The following is a 15,596-nucleotide window of genomic DNA, read 5'->3' as shown; positions in this document are numbered from 1 at the left end:
AGGATCTAGCCACTTCTTTATGGGCACGAAGAGACAGGTCCGAGGCCCGAAGTATTTCTCTGACTATACAAGCGCTGTCTGTATATACCCCCCCCCCCCCCCCCCCCCCCCCCACAATTTTCAAGGGCTTTCTTTAGCAGGTCAGTCTGGTATGCCTGCAATAGTGACATCATGTGCAAACACCCAACAGACTGGCCTGCTGACGCTTATGCCTTACCGACTAACACTGATGTTACTTTTATTGGTATGCTGCAACCCAACACTCTCCTATTCACACACATACACTACGGCCAGTTTAGCTGATCCAATTCACCTATAGCACATGTCTTTGGATTGTAGGGGGAACCGGAGAACCTAGAGAAAACACACGCAAAAATGGGGAGAACATGCAAACTCCACACAGAAATGCCAACTGGGCCAGCAGGGACTCCAACCAACAACCTTCATAGGGCTCTATTTTGATGGTCCATGCGCAGAGCGCAAAACGCAGGCCGCAACGCTTTCAGGGCGTGTCAGAATGCATTTTTGCTAATTTAGGGACGGGAAAATCTGCTTTGCGCCGTGGCGCATGATCTAAAAGGGTTGAGTTTATTTTCTTAATGAGTTATAGGTGTGTTTTGAGAATAAACCAATTAGAGTCTCATCTCCCATTCCCTTTAGGAGCCAGCTGCGTCGCGCCAAGAGCGCATTCGCTATTTACATGACGTAAAGTAAGTCTAAGTGGAAAAACTAAGTATTTCACAAGCAAACAGTTAACAGTTTTTTTTTTTTTTTTTACAGAAAACTGTTAAACAGAGCATCTACTGTGTGAGAATGAGAGATAATGGATCTACTTTCACTTTTGCTCTTGGATAGGGAAACCTTTACGCACAGACATCAATTACTCTATAAATAATTAATTTAGTTTGTTAAGTGCAAATATTCGTTTCAACTATTTCTAAATTCAGTTCTAATATTCAGCAAACAAATAAATGAAAAATAATAACAAAATGTGCTCAAAAACCTGAGTTATATCCTAAAACACATGCTGTGCCCCATATGGTCTAAAACCTGCAGGTGGGCAAATCTAAGCTTGTTTTTAATAAAACAAATATAAATATGGATATAATAAATAATACTGCTAATAATAATCACATTATACAAAAGCAAATTGTTATGAATGAACTGAAAAAGCCTCCCGAGATGAAGAAGACATAAAAGCAGTGATTTTTCATATTTATGTAGGCTAGAAAATAATATGTTTTGTAATATTTTAATCCTTTATATTTATATCCTATATCTATTCTTATTATATCCTATATATATCCTTAATATTTATTTTTTCATATGTAAAGATATTTGCCTATTGCTCTCTTGTTCGTATTAAGCATTGTGTAAGCACCGGAGTTTAGACCGGGTTTGTTTTGGTCTAATGAAAAATCTATTATAGATTCTCAAAATAGCAATGCGCCAGCAGTGCGCCTCAGAACGCCTTCTTTTTTAGACCAGAACGCCTATGGGCGCACAAATGAGCGCTAATGCATTTGCTATTTAAACAGCGTAGCGCAACGCCTTAAAACGACTCTTGCGCCAAGCTTAAACTACCAAAAGACTACTGCGCCGCGCCCTGCGCCGGGTGTATGATAAGGCCCTTAATGTGAGGTGACAGTGCTAACCACTGAACCTTTGTGTCACTCATATGTGCACATCAGTATAGCATAATTTTGTGACAAGGTATAATTATTATTGTTTACATTACTGTGAGGGGTATGTTTAGGGTTGGGTTGGAGTTAGATGTTAATAAACCACAATGCAATTGGTAATTAAACCCTTAATCGACCCATAGGGTCAGGATATTTCCTTATTTTTTTTTTTAAATTTTTCCTCAGGGGCATAAAATTATATTTGCTTTTAATTCTGAAAACACACAAAAAGCTGTATTGATTTGGTTGTTCTACAGATCTGTTAAAAATGTATATATAGTTTTTGTATATATAACTTCCTTATGTAATTGCTCTGTAAATGTCTGGAAACTTGAATGTGATTTTTTTTCATGGGCCAAATAAGGGTTAATAAACGATATAAATAATAAACCTTCCATCCAGCGCTGTATCCTTTTAGCAACAACCCAATGACCTCTGAAAACACAGGAGATGCAGTTTTAAGACTGCTTTATTGAGTCTGTGTAAAATGATACAAGGCAAGGTCATGGATACAGTATATTCTCAGTACAAAACATTCTGACTTCCATCAGTCACCAGACAGAAGGTAAACAGATGCTTGCTGGTATCATTCCCGGTAGGAGTGAGCCATCTTGATGAGTTTTAGAAAGACACTTAACCCCAGGATGCTTCAGTGGGCTTGTTTTTTTAACATGAGTTTTGAGAGTTCTATTTGATTAAAGCTGAAGAAATAATCGTTATGAGAGATACTAATGGCTGATAATGTAAAACATCCTCCACTGTAATAAAATCAATGCTGTCCTCAATGTCAGAAAAATCTTAATGCCAAATGTATTTTTCCGAATAGAGTAGTGATAATGTTAAGGATTTGTTATAGTGAGATCTTAACATTTCAGAATATATAGAGAATTTCAGCTTCTAGAATTGCAGGTACTGTGCATATCAAGCATCTTTCATTATCCCTAAACTAAAACGACACACAACAAATGTGTAATTTACAAGAAACTGAATCCATTATTACATAAAATATTGCAAAAATGTGTAAATTTGCTTCTGTTGTTGTTCAACTTAATGTTAAACATTTTAAACCACTAACAGAATTAACAATAACAACGTTGACATTTTCCACCATTTTGTGTTTTAGCTCAAGATGCTAACCTCAAACCAGCTACCACATCAAGTCTAAAACAGAATTCTATGGATCATCGTATTTTTGTTTTTAAAAAGTAATGGAGTAAATCCGAAACCTTTTGTGCGAGAGTAGAATAATGAATTAAATAGAATTGCCAAAGAATTGTATGAGAGAAGAATGACATGCGCAATGCCTTCCACAGTTTCCCGCCGGAGGAAGTGACATCAACTGGTGGAAGTAAAATATTTTTTTAGCAATGCTTTACAGATGGTTATGCCTTTTTATAACTGATGTCATAGAATTGACCATAACATAAGAACAGACATGTGTTTTAAATAACTGATTGCAGATAATACAGAGAATTGATGTTTGATGCAAATTAACAATCAAGAGGTTGAAAATTATACTTCAGTATTTCATAATAAGTGAAGATAATTGTAAAATTCTCTAAAAACACATACAAACATGATACCTTAATATTATCTTGTGATTAACGCAGAGAAATTTCAAAAATTATATATTATTAAGGGTGAGGCAGTGGCGCTGTAGGTAGTGCTGTCGCCTTACACCAAGAAGGTTGCTGGGTTGCTGGTTCGATCCTCGGCTCAGTTGGTGTTTCTGTGTGGAGTTTGCATGTTCTCCCTGCGTGGGTTTCCTCCGGGTGCTCCAGTTTCCCCCACAGTCCAAAGACATGCGGTACAGGTGAATTGGGTAGGCTAAATTGTCCGTAGTGTATGAGTGTGTGTGTGAATGTGTGTGTGTGGATGTTTCCCAGAGATGGGTTGCGGCTAGAAGGGCATCCGCTGCGTAAAAACTTGCTGGATAAGTTGGCGGTTCATTCCGCTGTGGCGACCCCGAATTAATAAAGGGACTAAGTCGACAAGAAAATAAATTATTAATTTTTAACATCATCAGTTAATAATTATAATTTTTTTAATTAGGTTTTTTTTTAAATATTAGAAGGTTTATCTGAGCTTATAATTTGACTTAATTTCATTGTTATGGCTTCAAAAACAATTCTCGGGATTGTCACTATATTCCATGTGATTTTGTGACTTCATGTCTCATTTTGGACTTTAAATTTCACAGTATGATTTTATTTTTTGTATTTGTGAGTTGTGTCTATATCTTGGAATTGTGACTTTATTTAAAGTAACTGCAGCTTAATTTTTTTTACTACATATTTCACAGTCGGGGCTTTCTAATTCACAATTGTGACCAAAATTACAATAGGAATTTCATTGTAATTGTTTTGTCACTTCTTGTAATTATGCTAGCAAATTTGGTACTTTTCACATTTAATTTTTTTTTGTAATTGCGACTCTCAGTGCTGATTGTATTGCAACTTCTTGTTCATTGTGGTGTATATCAATATTGAGGCTTCGGTAACACTTTACAGTAAGGTTTATTAGTTAATGCATTTACTAACATGAACTAATCATGAACAACACATGTACAGCATTCATTAATCATAATTAAACATTTACTAATGCATTATTAACATCCAAGTCCATGCTTGTGAACATTAGTTAATGCATCATGAGTTAACATGAACTAACAATGAGCAACTGTATTTTCATTAACTAACGTTTAATAAGATGAACAAATACAGCAGTAAATGTATTGTTCATTGTTTGTTCATGTTAGAAAATGCATTGCTTAACATTAACTAATGAACCTTATTGTAAAGTGTGACCGAGGCTTCAAATGTCACAGTTGTGACTATCATAACATGACTATTCCTCCTTGTGAATTAATGTTTTAAAATCATGACTTTAAAGCATGAGTACATGCAGGCGAAAATCTCTATTTGTCTTTCAGTGTTTTGCTGTGCGCTCGCTGGGCTGGGTTGAGATCCCCGAGGAGGAACTAACCCCGGGCAAGAGCAGTCTGGCAGTTAACAACTGCATCCAGCAGCTGTCCCACAGTAAAGCAGAGGGCCGGGATGCGGTGGGAGCCTGGGGAGAGGTGAGGACAGCCGGCGCTCATAATACACATGACTCACAATAGATGAGATGTGCTTATGCTTGGACCCACCCAATGTCCTTAGAGGTCCTTTAATACATTCAGGCTAGTATAACCGCAATACTAGCATTCTAACATTGCAATAGCACAAAACAATTATGCTATAGACATTTTGCTGTGTTACCACCAGGTTATATTTAGAATTGAGACACATTGACCCCTTTCACACATACAGACCTTTCCGGAAAATTGCCGGCAATTTTCCGGAAAGGTCTGTATGTGTGAACAGGTCCTTTTTGAAAATACCGGTAAATTCGTTCTGGCTATTTTCCGGAAAGAGAAGTTGTAACATTACCGGCAATTTGCCGGAATGCTGCGCTGTGTGAATGCAGAAGGAAGATTGCCGTAATAAGCACGTGCACGTCTAGAACATGCTGACGTGAGACGTCTGATTTAGCCAATCACAACAGTCAGACGCATTTACGTCCGCGCGGTTTATGAGAATAAAAGCCTTTGAATATTTTTCCAGACACATTTAGCTGCTAGAAGTTAGTCAGATCACGTTTATATGTTCTTCTTAATGCCAACTGTGTAAATAATCATCGATGACATGCTTATGATAAGCCGTTGTTTGTTTACCTTCAAGCTTTGTGTGTGCCTGTGAAACAGCCTGTGAGCGCCTGCACACGCACATATTATGAACATCTCGACATGCGAAAGTTGTTCACAATATTGATCATCCACAGAGTTTGTAATTTAGTCAAATGTTTACAAATACAAGCGCAGCCGTTTAAAGCTCATTTGTGGTTAATGATGTCAGAATTTACCGGTATTTTGGAGTGGATGTGTGAATGCTCTTTTCCGGAAAATTTCCGTAACGTCCTCGCCTGTGTGAACAGCGCTTTTTTGAGTATACCGGTAAAGTCGTTCCGGAAATTTTCCAGATATTTACCGGTATTACTGTGTGAAAGGGGCTAGTAATACACTAGAAACTTTTCCGTAGAACTTTTGAGTAAACTAACACATTTTTTATTTTTTTTTTACTTAAACTCAATTTTTCCAATTGTTTACACACATTTTCTGTAAGCAGGTCTCATTTGAAAACAAAAGACCATTTTGAGAAGAAATCACATCGTTTTGAATGTAGAGTTTCATTTTGCAGAAGAATTGAAGAGTTTTGCCCAATGTGTGAGTGTTTTGTGATTTGTGTGTAGAGTTCTGACAATATGAGACCTGCTTACAGAAAATGTGTGTAAACAATTGGAAAAAACTGTTAAAAAAAAAAAAACTGCTATACTGCATCCTCTTTTCTGTTTTGGTCTGGCCAAGCAGCAGGGAAAATGTCATCCTGCATGGCGAATCCAGCCATGAAAAGCATCAACTGCTATAGCTTGGAGAAGGGGTAACCATGTGTGTGTGCATTTCAGTCATACACTTTCCATCTCCAGGCAGAAAAACAATTCCTCAATGGGTTTGAGGAATGGAGAATATGGAGGGAGATTAATCACTAAAAAATTGTGAGTGGGCAGTGAACCAGTTATGATCCAGATGAGCTCTGATTTCTAAACTCATGTGAGAAGTTAGTATGCTAAGTAGGGCAACTGACTTTACAATTTTGACAGACAGTGTGTTCCTTGTGAAAACAAAAGATTTTCTGCATGAAAATTGTGTAAAATGCAGAGAATTGTGTGTAGTGTTTTGGAAAAAAGTGTGTTGTAAACCTGCAATTTGAGTGTAAAGCAGGAATTGTGCTTGTAGTTTAGCAGAATTGGTTCAGGGGGTTGATGAATCAGTTACACGTTGTAGAAATTGTGTCTGTAATACAAGTAATTGTGTGTAAACAACTAAGAAAAACTGTGGTAAACATGGTCATCAACAATGGTGTTAACTGTATTCCTCAACATTGACTTGGTTCAATGTGTATAGCATGATTGATAACAATATAAAACAAATAAACAATTACAGGCGAGGCAGTGGCGCAGTAGGTAGTGCTGTCGCCTCACAGCAAGAAGGTCGCTGGGTCGCTTGTTCAATCCTTGGCTCAGTTGGCGTTTCTGTGTGGAGTTTGCATGTTCTCCCTGCATTCGCGTGGGTTTCCTCCGGGTGCTCCGGTTTCCCCCACAGTCCAAAGACATGCGGTACAGGTGAATTGGGTTGGCTAAATTGTCCGTAGTGTATGAGTGTGTGTGTGGATGTATCCCAGGGATGGGTTGTGGCTGGAAGGGCATCCGCTGCGTAAAAACTTGCTGGATAAGTTGGCAGTTCATTCCACTGTGGCGACCCCGGATAAATAAAGGGATTAAGCCGACAAGAGAATGAATGAATGAATGAATGAATGAATGAATGAATGAATAATACTAAAAAGTATCAGTCTCGGATTAGCGAAGATAACCTAGCTAACAGAAGCACAACAGAAGGTCATGGTAATTTAAGGTGTGTGTGTGTGTGTGTGTGTGTGTGTGTATGTGTGTGTGTGAGTGTAGGGTCAGGATATGATGATGGTCCTTAAGAAGGACACTCTCAGCCTAATGGACCCTGTGGACCAAAGCCTCATCCACTGTCAGCCCATAATCAACATCCGCGTATGGGGAGTGGGCTGCAACAACGGCAGGTAGACTGAGATTTGTTGTTATTTTTGAGCCTAAATGTTATATGTCAGTTTCAGTGCTGTCACACATAGATTGAATTAGCATTTCCTCAGAGTCACCAATGACTACAACTTAACAGAAAGCATATGAGCTCGCTAAATGATAAAAAGCCACTCAGCCCTTCAGTTCAGTCATATTTTCAGTGACTAGCAGTCGCAGGTCTTTGACAACAGGGATCTTTTTAAATGTACGGCTGAAGTGAAACTTAGTATAGCTGTTTTGAGTTGAGTTGGGGTTTTCCAGTTACAGTTTTTATTGTTTTGCCACAAATTTCAGAACCCTGATGTCTACTCTAAACAATCACTACTTTTAACACACACTCTGCAGTGTTCAAAACTCAGCATGCTGCATTCATTTCTTTAAAGAAGTCTTGCATTTGCAGGATCATTGGTTCACATAATCCTTTTATCATACAAATACTACAGGAATACAACTTTCGATCACAAATGCACATTGTTTCAATAAGCAATTTTTAACAATCATTAAATATTGTTTGTTTAAAATATTAAAAAAGAAAAGAAAGCTGATATAGGCATGATATATGGCAACTAGGGATGTAACGGTATTGTAAATACCGTCATACCGCAATATTAATTTTTTTCGATATTACCGAAGTCGCATGACTCGGTAAAACTATAGGTCTTCTGAGAAAATTTGCTTAGGCGAATGAAGCGAACGGGAGGTAGCAAAAACTACAATACCCATCAGCCCATGCTTGACCATCATCCCTTGCGGTCTGTTGTCGCTACAGATCCAGTAATGCGGAAATGGAGTGTGCTGCTAGAAGCGGGGATGAAAAGAGCTGGAAAACTCTAAGGCCCTGTTTACACTGATGCGTTTTAGTTTGAAAACGCATAAGTTTTGCTACGGTTACGCCAACCGTCCACACTACGCCGAAGTTCTCGAGCGCCGAAAACGGAGCGTTTCGAAATGTGTGGATAATGTCTAAGTGTGGATAATGGAAAACGGAGACTTCTGAAAACGGAGGCGGGGCTGCAGACGTTCGCCTCTCTGATTGGGGCTTTTCCTGAATATTAAGTAGCCTAACACGCACAGTTAAGTCCTGCATTCTCTCCGTGTAAGTTCAGACTTCGCAAGTTTGATCAAGGCTGCATCTCTTCTTCTCAGTTTGATATGGAAAAGCAGACTATACCGAGGACACGGGTAAATCTTCAAAGGGGACAGTGTACTTTATAACTTCATTCACATCACCCTGGCTTCGTTGTTTCACTTTCTCAACAATAAAATGTAAACATGATTTAAGGAACTGCCTATTTTCATTTTAATATTAGCAACTTAGACAGCAGACATGTTGAGGCGTCGTGCTGCATAAGATGAGCGTCATCTTCACTGTGTGGATATTTATAACAAAACGGAGCCGATAACAACTGCCTCCTTTCAATTTCAGTGAAAATACGAAACACAGCCTCTCTTTTGCTGAGTATCAGTTTTAATAATCGATAATGGCCATTTTAAAAGTAATACATACAATAAGTTTATACATTATAGGAAATAAAGGCAAGCGATCAGTCAATATACAGAATGTACGTGGTTACATTAATCATTAACTTAACACGTTACCTGAGAACAAGTAATAGATTCCAATGACCGAAGTCAGGGAATATGTCGTTAGATAAAGACAACAAGATAAATGAAATATCCCGTTTAATAAATATAGTGAGATAGATCCAGCGGGAGATGCTTGATGAGAAGTCCGACTAGCAGAGCTCTCATCTGGGTAGATGGGCTGAGTGTGATTAAATGTTGAATGTGATGAGTTTTCAACAATACTAAATTGAAACTTTATTGTTTTTACATGGTTTAATAGTTTTTTGTTATTAAAATTGAAGTTCCTGTTTCAAAGCTTACAGATAGATGGCTAATTTGTATGTCATTGACACTTTTGGCACTTTTTTGGAGTATTTTCATAAGTTTTGTTTTTTTCCTGTAAATGATTCAATAAATACCGTACCGTGACATTTATACCGAGGTATTACCGTACCGTGAAATTCTGATACCGTTACATCCCTAATGGCAACACATGTAAATTACAACTGGATCCCACATACTGTACATAAAATGTTATAATAGTCAATAATTTGTCAAAATAGTGCAAAAATCACCGTTTACATTTTGTGTGTGTGTGTGTGTGTGTGTGTGTGTGTGTGCATGAAAAAAATGTCTGTAAAAGTGGTACATGTGTAACGTTGGGGGATGACACAAACAACTGGAAGTAAGATCTAATATGCAGGTTTATTCAGCCTCAGGCAAGCAATGGTCAAACCAGGTGCAAACGGCCATAAACAGGCAGTCCAGAATCGTAGTCGTATAAACAAGCAATAGGTCGTAAGGCAGGCGGCTAAACAGGATAACAAGGATAAGCAAGGCTAAGATCAAGATACGGGAAGACAAGACTAGGAGAACGCGTTGTCATGTCATCAACAGATTAACAAGACCCGGCAATCTGGATGGGTGAATAAGTGGCTTAAGTGCAATCAGTCTCTGACGAGTCTCAGGTGGTGAGAATGTAATCAGTCTAGGGCTGCGTCCGAAACCGCCTACTACTCAGTAGGTACTGCATTTGAATTTAAACGTACTACTCGGCCGTTAGAAAAGTACGTTCTATACAGTATGAACGTGAAAAGTATGAATGAAATTCGGACGTACTACATCCGCCATATTGTCATGGTCACGTGACCTGCCTGCGTAATTTACGTCGCTTTACTCCCATTCATGAATTCGCTCGCGGGGCATCATGGGATAGCGCAGCATGCATAGGATGCGCACTCTAGAATCTCGCCGGAAGTAGTAAGTCATCCAGGTACTTCTCGCATACTGTTTTTCGAATTCTATAAATTCTATAAATACTGATTTTAGCGTACTATATAGTATGGAAGTATGCGGTTTCGGACGCAGCCTTGATGAGTGAGCATGTGTGAGTGTGACCAGAGAGCATGTATGTATATGTAGTCCAGGAAAAGGCGGAAGTGTAGTCCATGGTTTGTTGTGTGAGAACCAGCGATCTGTGGAGAACGATCGCTGGTTATCGTAACAACATGGCACAAAGGAACCATAAATATGGAATAAGGATGAATAAAGATGAAATTTATAGATAATGTTGTTCAGTTGTGTCATCTTCTGTGGTAACAATCCTAAAACTTTCATCATCTAAACATGTAATATTGTACATCAGTTTCTACGCATCAAGAGTAATGCAACTGTTATTTATTATTTTGAGTGCTTGTATCAGATGATAATAACATCATGTTAAGTAAATGAATACACATTTATTTCATATGTAATGTTTGAGATGCATTTCGAAATGGGATCAATTTGATGTTTAAATGTATTATATTGAATTGGTGATCTTAGTTCAATGAACAAAGTATCTTTGACTTGTGTGTACTGTATCCAAGCATTTGTAAAAAGAGTTAAGAGTTTTGCAAAATCAAAACATTTTGGCAATGGTTGTGAATTTCGTGTCTAGAGTTTTGAAAATTGACACCAGAGTTCTGAAATTTGTGGCAAAACAATTGTAAACACTGTAAACAAAGAGTCCCTGATAATGATGAGTTTGTCTCTAATAAAAATGTTTGCTGTAAGTTGTTATTGGGTTTAAAGCTGGCTGCTGGGTAGAGTAGCTCCTTTTGTTAAAAAAAAAAAAAAAATGCACTTAAATGCATTTATAAGTATTTCAAATTATATCTGGATACAATATTCATTTAAAAGTGTACTTAAATGGAGTATACTGTAATAACAATGTTTTAACACACTTAAAACTGTTGAATGTCATGTTGAATTTATGGTCATTAAAATGCATTCAATCATTTTTTAGTAATCTTTTGTCATGCTTTGAAGCATAATTATTTGTATTTGTTTACTGAAATACATAACATACAGATTTCATTATAAATGACATATGAGTAAAATTTAGCCAGTAGATATGGTATTATGTACATGATAGTGGTAATTATGAAGTTGTAAAAATGTAACTCTTACTTCGTGTTAAGGCCTACTTAAATGAGTCAAAAGCACTGTAAATTCTGATTAAATTTAACATAAACATGAGCTATAGTCATTTTGTTTCATTTTGATTAACCTTGAACATTACATTCAGCTTGCATCTACAGTTGAAGTCAAGATTATTAGCCTCCCTTTAATTTTGATTTTTTTTTATGTCCCAAATTATGTTAAACAGAGCAAGGAAATTTTCACAGTATGTCTGAGAATATTTTTTCTTCTAGAGAAAGAAGAAATGTGTTTTATTTCGGCTACAATAAAAGCAGTTTTTAATATTTTAAAAGCCATTTTAAGTTCAGAATCATTAGCTTTATTTTTTTCGATAGTCTACAGAACAAACCATCGTTATACAATAACTTGCCTAATTACCCTAACCTGCCTAGTTAACCTAATTCCCCTAGTTTAAATGTCATTTTAAGCTGTATAGAAGTGTCTGGAAAAATATCTAGTCAAATATTATTTACTGTCATCATGGCAAAGATAAAATAAATCAGTTATTAGAAATGAGTTATTAAAACTATTATGTTTATAAATGTGCTGAAAAAAAGCTTCTCTCTGTTAAATGGAAATTGGGGGAAAATAAACAGGGGGACCTACTAATTCAGGGAGGCTAATAATTCTGACCTCAGCTGTATATTTCTTCTACTTCACATTTCTTTTGTGATAAACAATCCATGTGCACTTTTTATAAAATATTTTTTGTACAAAATCTTTCAAAAATCTCGCTTCTTTGCGCTATTTTTACAATATTTAACCTTTGTTTTCTTTTTCTTTTTAAAAACCACCACTCGTGAAAACAGAGACAGGTAATAACTGCACCTTTTTCTTTTTTCAATTAGAGCTAGAGCAAACATGTTTCGTGATGTCTGGGTTCCATCGTGCTCCATTACGTAGCTTTACTTAGCACCCATGTTTCCTTTCACTTTGCTACTGTCATTTCAGATTGTTTATTTTGTAATAAATGTCTAAAGGGGATCATTAAAATAAAGTGTAACCCTGCTGTGCCCTGCATGTCTCTAGAAACACTTGTTGTTGTTGTTCAAACGTGCCTTGTTCAAACAAACAATAAACGAACAAATAAAAAATAAAACAAATAATAAATGCCATGATGGCCAATCGGAGCTGCAGTAGCTGTGACATTTTAGACCTGTTTGAAACTGGTATAAATGAGATATTGCTAAAAGCAGGAGTTTAGAAAGTTTGATCTCGTCCATTTTCTTGTTTTTAGGATGTTTTTTGGGGTTAATTTTTGCATTTTTGTTGTTAAAGGTACAGTAGATGTTTGTCTTCAGAAACACTTTTTGTTGGGCTGGTTGAAAGTCTCTTCACATTCCAATACTAATGATCAAAGTAAATGTATTGATATGTATTTCAACATTCTGGGTAAGGCATAAAACTAAAAAATGTTCATCCAATAAAATTATCCAGCAGACAATTCCCAAAATTCTAATTAGTAGCCCAAACTGTCTGTCAACAAATGTAGATTTGTACATCTGCGCTCCCTATGATCTACTATCATATTTATGGTGCACGTTCATGATTTCACAGGGCGTGGCTTTGAACGGCAGAGGAGAAACTTTGTTTTTAAAGATATTATGCTAACAGTTAGCATTTTGGCAGATCACCTACTGCACCTTCACTGCATTACATTAAATGTGAGTTATACAGTTTTCTCAGTGGCTTTGGTGCATTTCTCACTGCATTATTTACATTTGCTCAACAGTTAATGCATTTCTCAAAACAATTAATACAAACTGCGAAACCTAGCTGATAACCTGCAAAAGCGTGTCACTTGCTCAAAATGGATAGCTCACTCCTCAAAAGCAAGTATTGATGTCAATGAAAGTGTCAGTGTCATCAAGATGAAAAGTCCTGACACCATTGTTAATGAAGAAGATAGTCAAATGGCTTTGTCATATTTTCATTATGACAGTTTACTCTGTACATTTTATCCAATGCAAGAAAGTCAGATTTTGGTGACACTTCCTGAAAATGCTCAAGACAGCACTATATTTGCACAGCCATTTGAAAACTACAGTAAAGTTAGACATCACTGCCGTTAGAGAGGTATCTGAGTACAAGACACTGAATATGTATGTTTCACATGTTTACTACATTTGCTCTTTACAATTCTAATTTATTCACAGCATTGTGCAAAATAATAAATACAATTATATATATATATATATATATATATATATATATATATATATATATATATATATATATATATATATATATATATATATATATATATATATATATATATATATATATATTATAATATATAACAATTATATAACAAACATAAGCTTCTTTTGGGTAGAGCTGTGCACAACTGTAAACAATATTGCAGTACATATTGAAACTGAACCTACAGCATACATAGGTCTGTAAATCATTTATGAAATTGATAATTTTAGAAATCATTTTCAAGAAAAAAAAGATCAAAAATTGTTTATAAAATGTCCTTGACAGATTTTGATAACTAGTTCAACATTTTTGTATGTAAAGACTCAAGTAATGAAATGAGGACTATTAGTTTTATATGGAATGACTATTCAGCATTTACAAAACGTTAATTTTGACTGACATGACATAAGCAAATGATAATGTTTATAAAACAGCAGAGAGTTGTATGAAAGCAATTGATGCATGTCCAAAAGCACTTGCAATTTGTTGGAAGGAATGAGAAACTGCTACTATGATGTGCACAAATGACTCATTGTTTTGAGAAAGGCATTAACTGTTCTACAAATGTAAATAGTGTTGTGAGAAATGCACCAAAGCGACTGAGAAAAGCTGTATTTTAAATTTAAACTATGAAAATTACAGTATTTTAAAAAAATAATAAATAAAATTGGTTCAATAATGTAAAAATCAATGTCTAATTTTGAAATCTGTAATTGTGGAACCCTGTGCTCCTTCATCACAGACTCTGAGGACTCGTACAATGACTCTGTTTTCACACAATGCCTGTTTCCATCTCTCTTTTTGCTAACCAGATAAACTCATTGGTTATTCCTTTTGACTTGCATGTTTTCCCTCAATAATTGAGCGTAAGCGAGCGCTGGGTTTCTCCAGCATCAGTATGCTGTGTGAGCTCGTGCCATGCGCTGTATGAAGCACCACTGCTCTATATTTCTCCAATGTAATATTCATGAATCAAGTATTCTCTTTGATGGAGACAGTATGCGGCATTAGTTAGTTGCTGAAGAATCAAGGCCCCCACTGCTGCATTGCATCGCAAAATCATCTTGCTCAGAAATTCAGATCGATCTGTATTTATAGAACACAGACATCCGATAGTGGCACATACCGTCAGAGAGAGACTTTCAGGTCCATGTGAAAAGATTTAGTAAAGAACCAGTCAAGTTGAGAAATTAGAGGTGGTGTAGTATTACCCAGTAATACCCAACTGGTCAATGACATTTCCTGCTTGCTGTGGTTTTTGTCCTATTTTTATTTGAGCTTTACACAGTTCTGTTCTTAGAAGGGCTGTTCACTACTGAAGCCAACTGACTTATCATGCTAGATGGATGGATGGATGGATGGATGGATGGATGGACAGACAGATGGACAGACAGACAGACCGATGGATGGATGGATGGATGGATGGATGGACGGACGGATGGACGGACGGACAGACAGACCAATGGATGGATGGATGGATGGAAGGACCGACAGATGGATGAATGGACGGACAGATGGACAGACAGACAGACGTATGGATGGATGGACGGAAAGATGGACAGATGGGCAGACAGACCAACAGATGGATGGAAGAATGGACAGACGGATAGACAAACAAATACACAGACGAATGGATGGATGGACGGACTGATGGATAGATGGACAGACAGACCGATGGATGAATGGATGGATGGATGGATGGATGGATGGATGGATGGATGGATGGATGGATGGACGGATGGACAGACAGACCGATGGATGGATGGATGGATGGATGGATGGATGGATGGATGGATGGACGGACGGATGGATGGATGGGTGAATGAATGGATGGATGGACGGACGGACGGATGGAGAGACAGACAGATTGATTGATGGATGGAAAAATAGATGGACAGACGGAAGGACGTATGAACGTATTGATGGATGTATGGAGAGATGGATGGATGGATGGATGGATGGATGGACGGACAGACG

General features: G+C 37.0%; 2 protein-coding genes across 3 annotated transcripts in view; both read left to right on the top strand.

Moving 5' to 3' along the window:
* pcyt1bb (phosphate cytidylyltransferase 1B, choline b) overlaps positions 1-15,596 on the top strand; it is a 658,357-nt gene that overhangs the window by 518,809 nt on the left and 123,952 nt on the right. The gene's annotated exons all lie outside the window — the stretch shown is intronic.
* apbb3 (amyloid beta precursor protein binding family B member 3) overlaps positions 1-15,596 on the top strand; it is a 67,008-nt gene that overhangs the window by 39,107 nt on the left and 12,305 nt on the right. For both annotated transcript variants that reach the window (XR_015520745.1, XM_087301946.1), the window contains exons 5-6: positions 4,615-4,761; positions 7,242-7,369. Coding sequence is in view for 1 of the 2 variants with exons in the window: in XM_087301946.1 (XP_087158072.1) it covers positions 4,615-4,761; positions 7,242-7,369 (275 nt within the window). In the remaining variant the exon portion in view is untranslated. The remainder of the gene's footprint in view (positions 1-4,614; positions 4,762-7,241; positions 7,370-15,596) is intronic.

Source organism: Danio rerio, chromosome 21 (assembly GCF_052040795.2).
Source record: "Danio rerio strain M-AB ecotype USA chromosome 21, GRCz13ab, whole genome shotgun sequence".
Lineage (NCBI taxonomy): Eukaryota > Metazoa > Chordata > Actinopteri > Cypriniformes > Danionidae > Danio > Danio rerio.
This window is presented reverse-complemented; position numbering and strand designations above follow the sequence as displayed.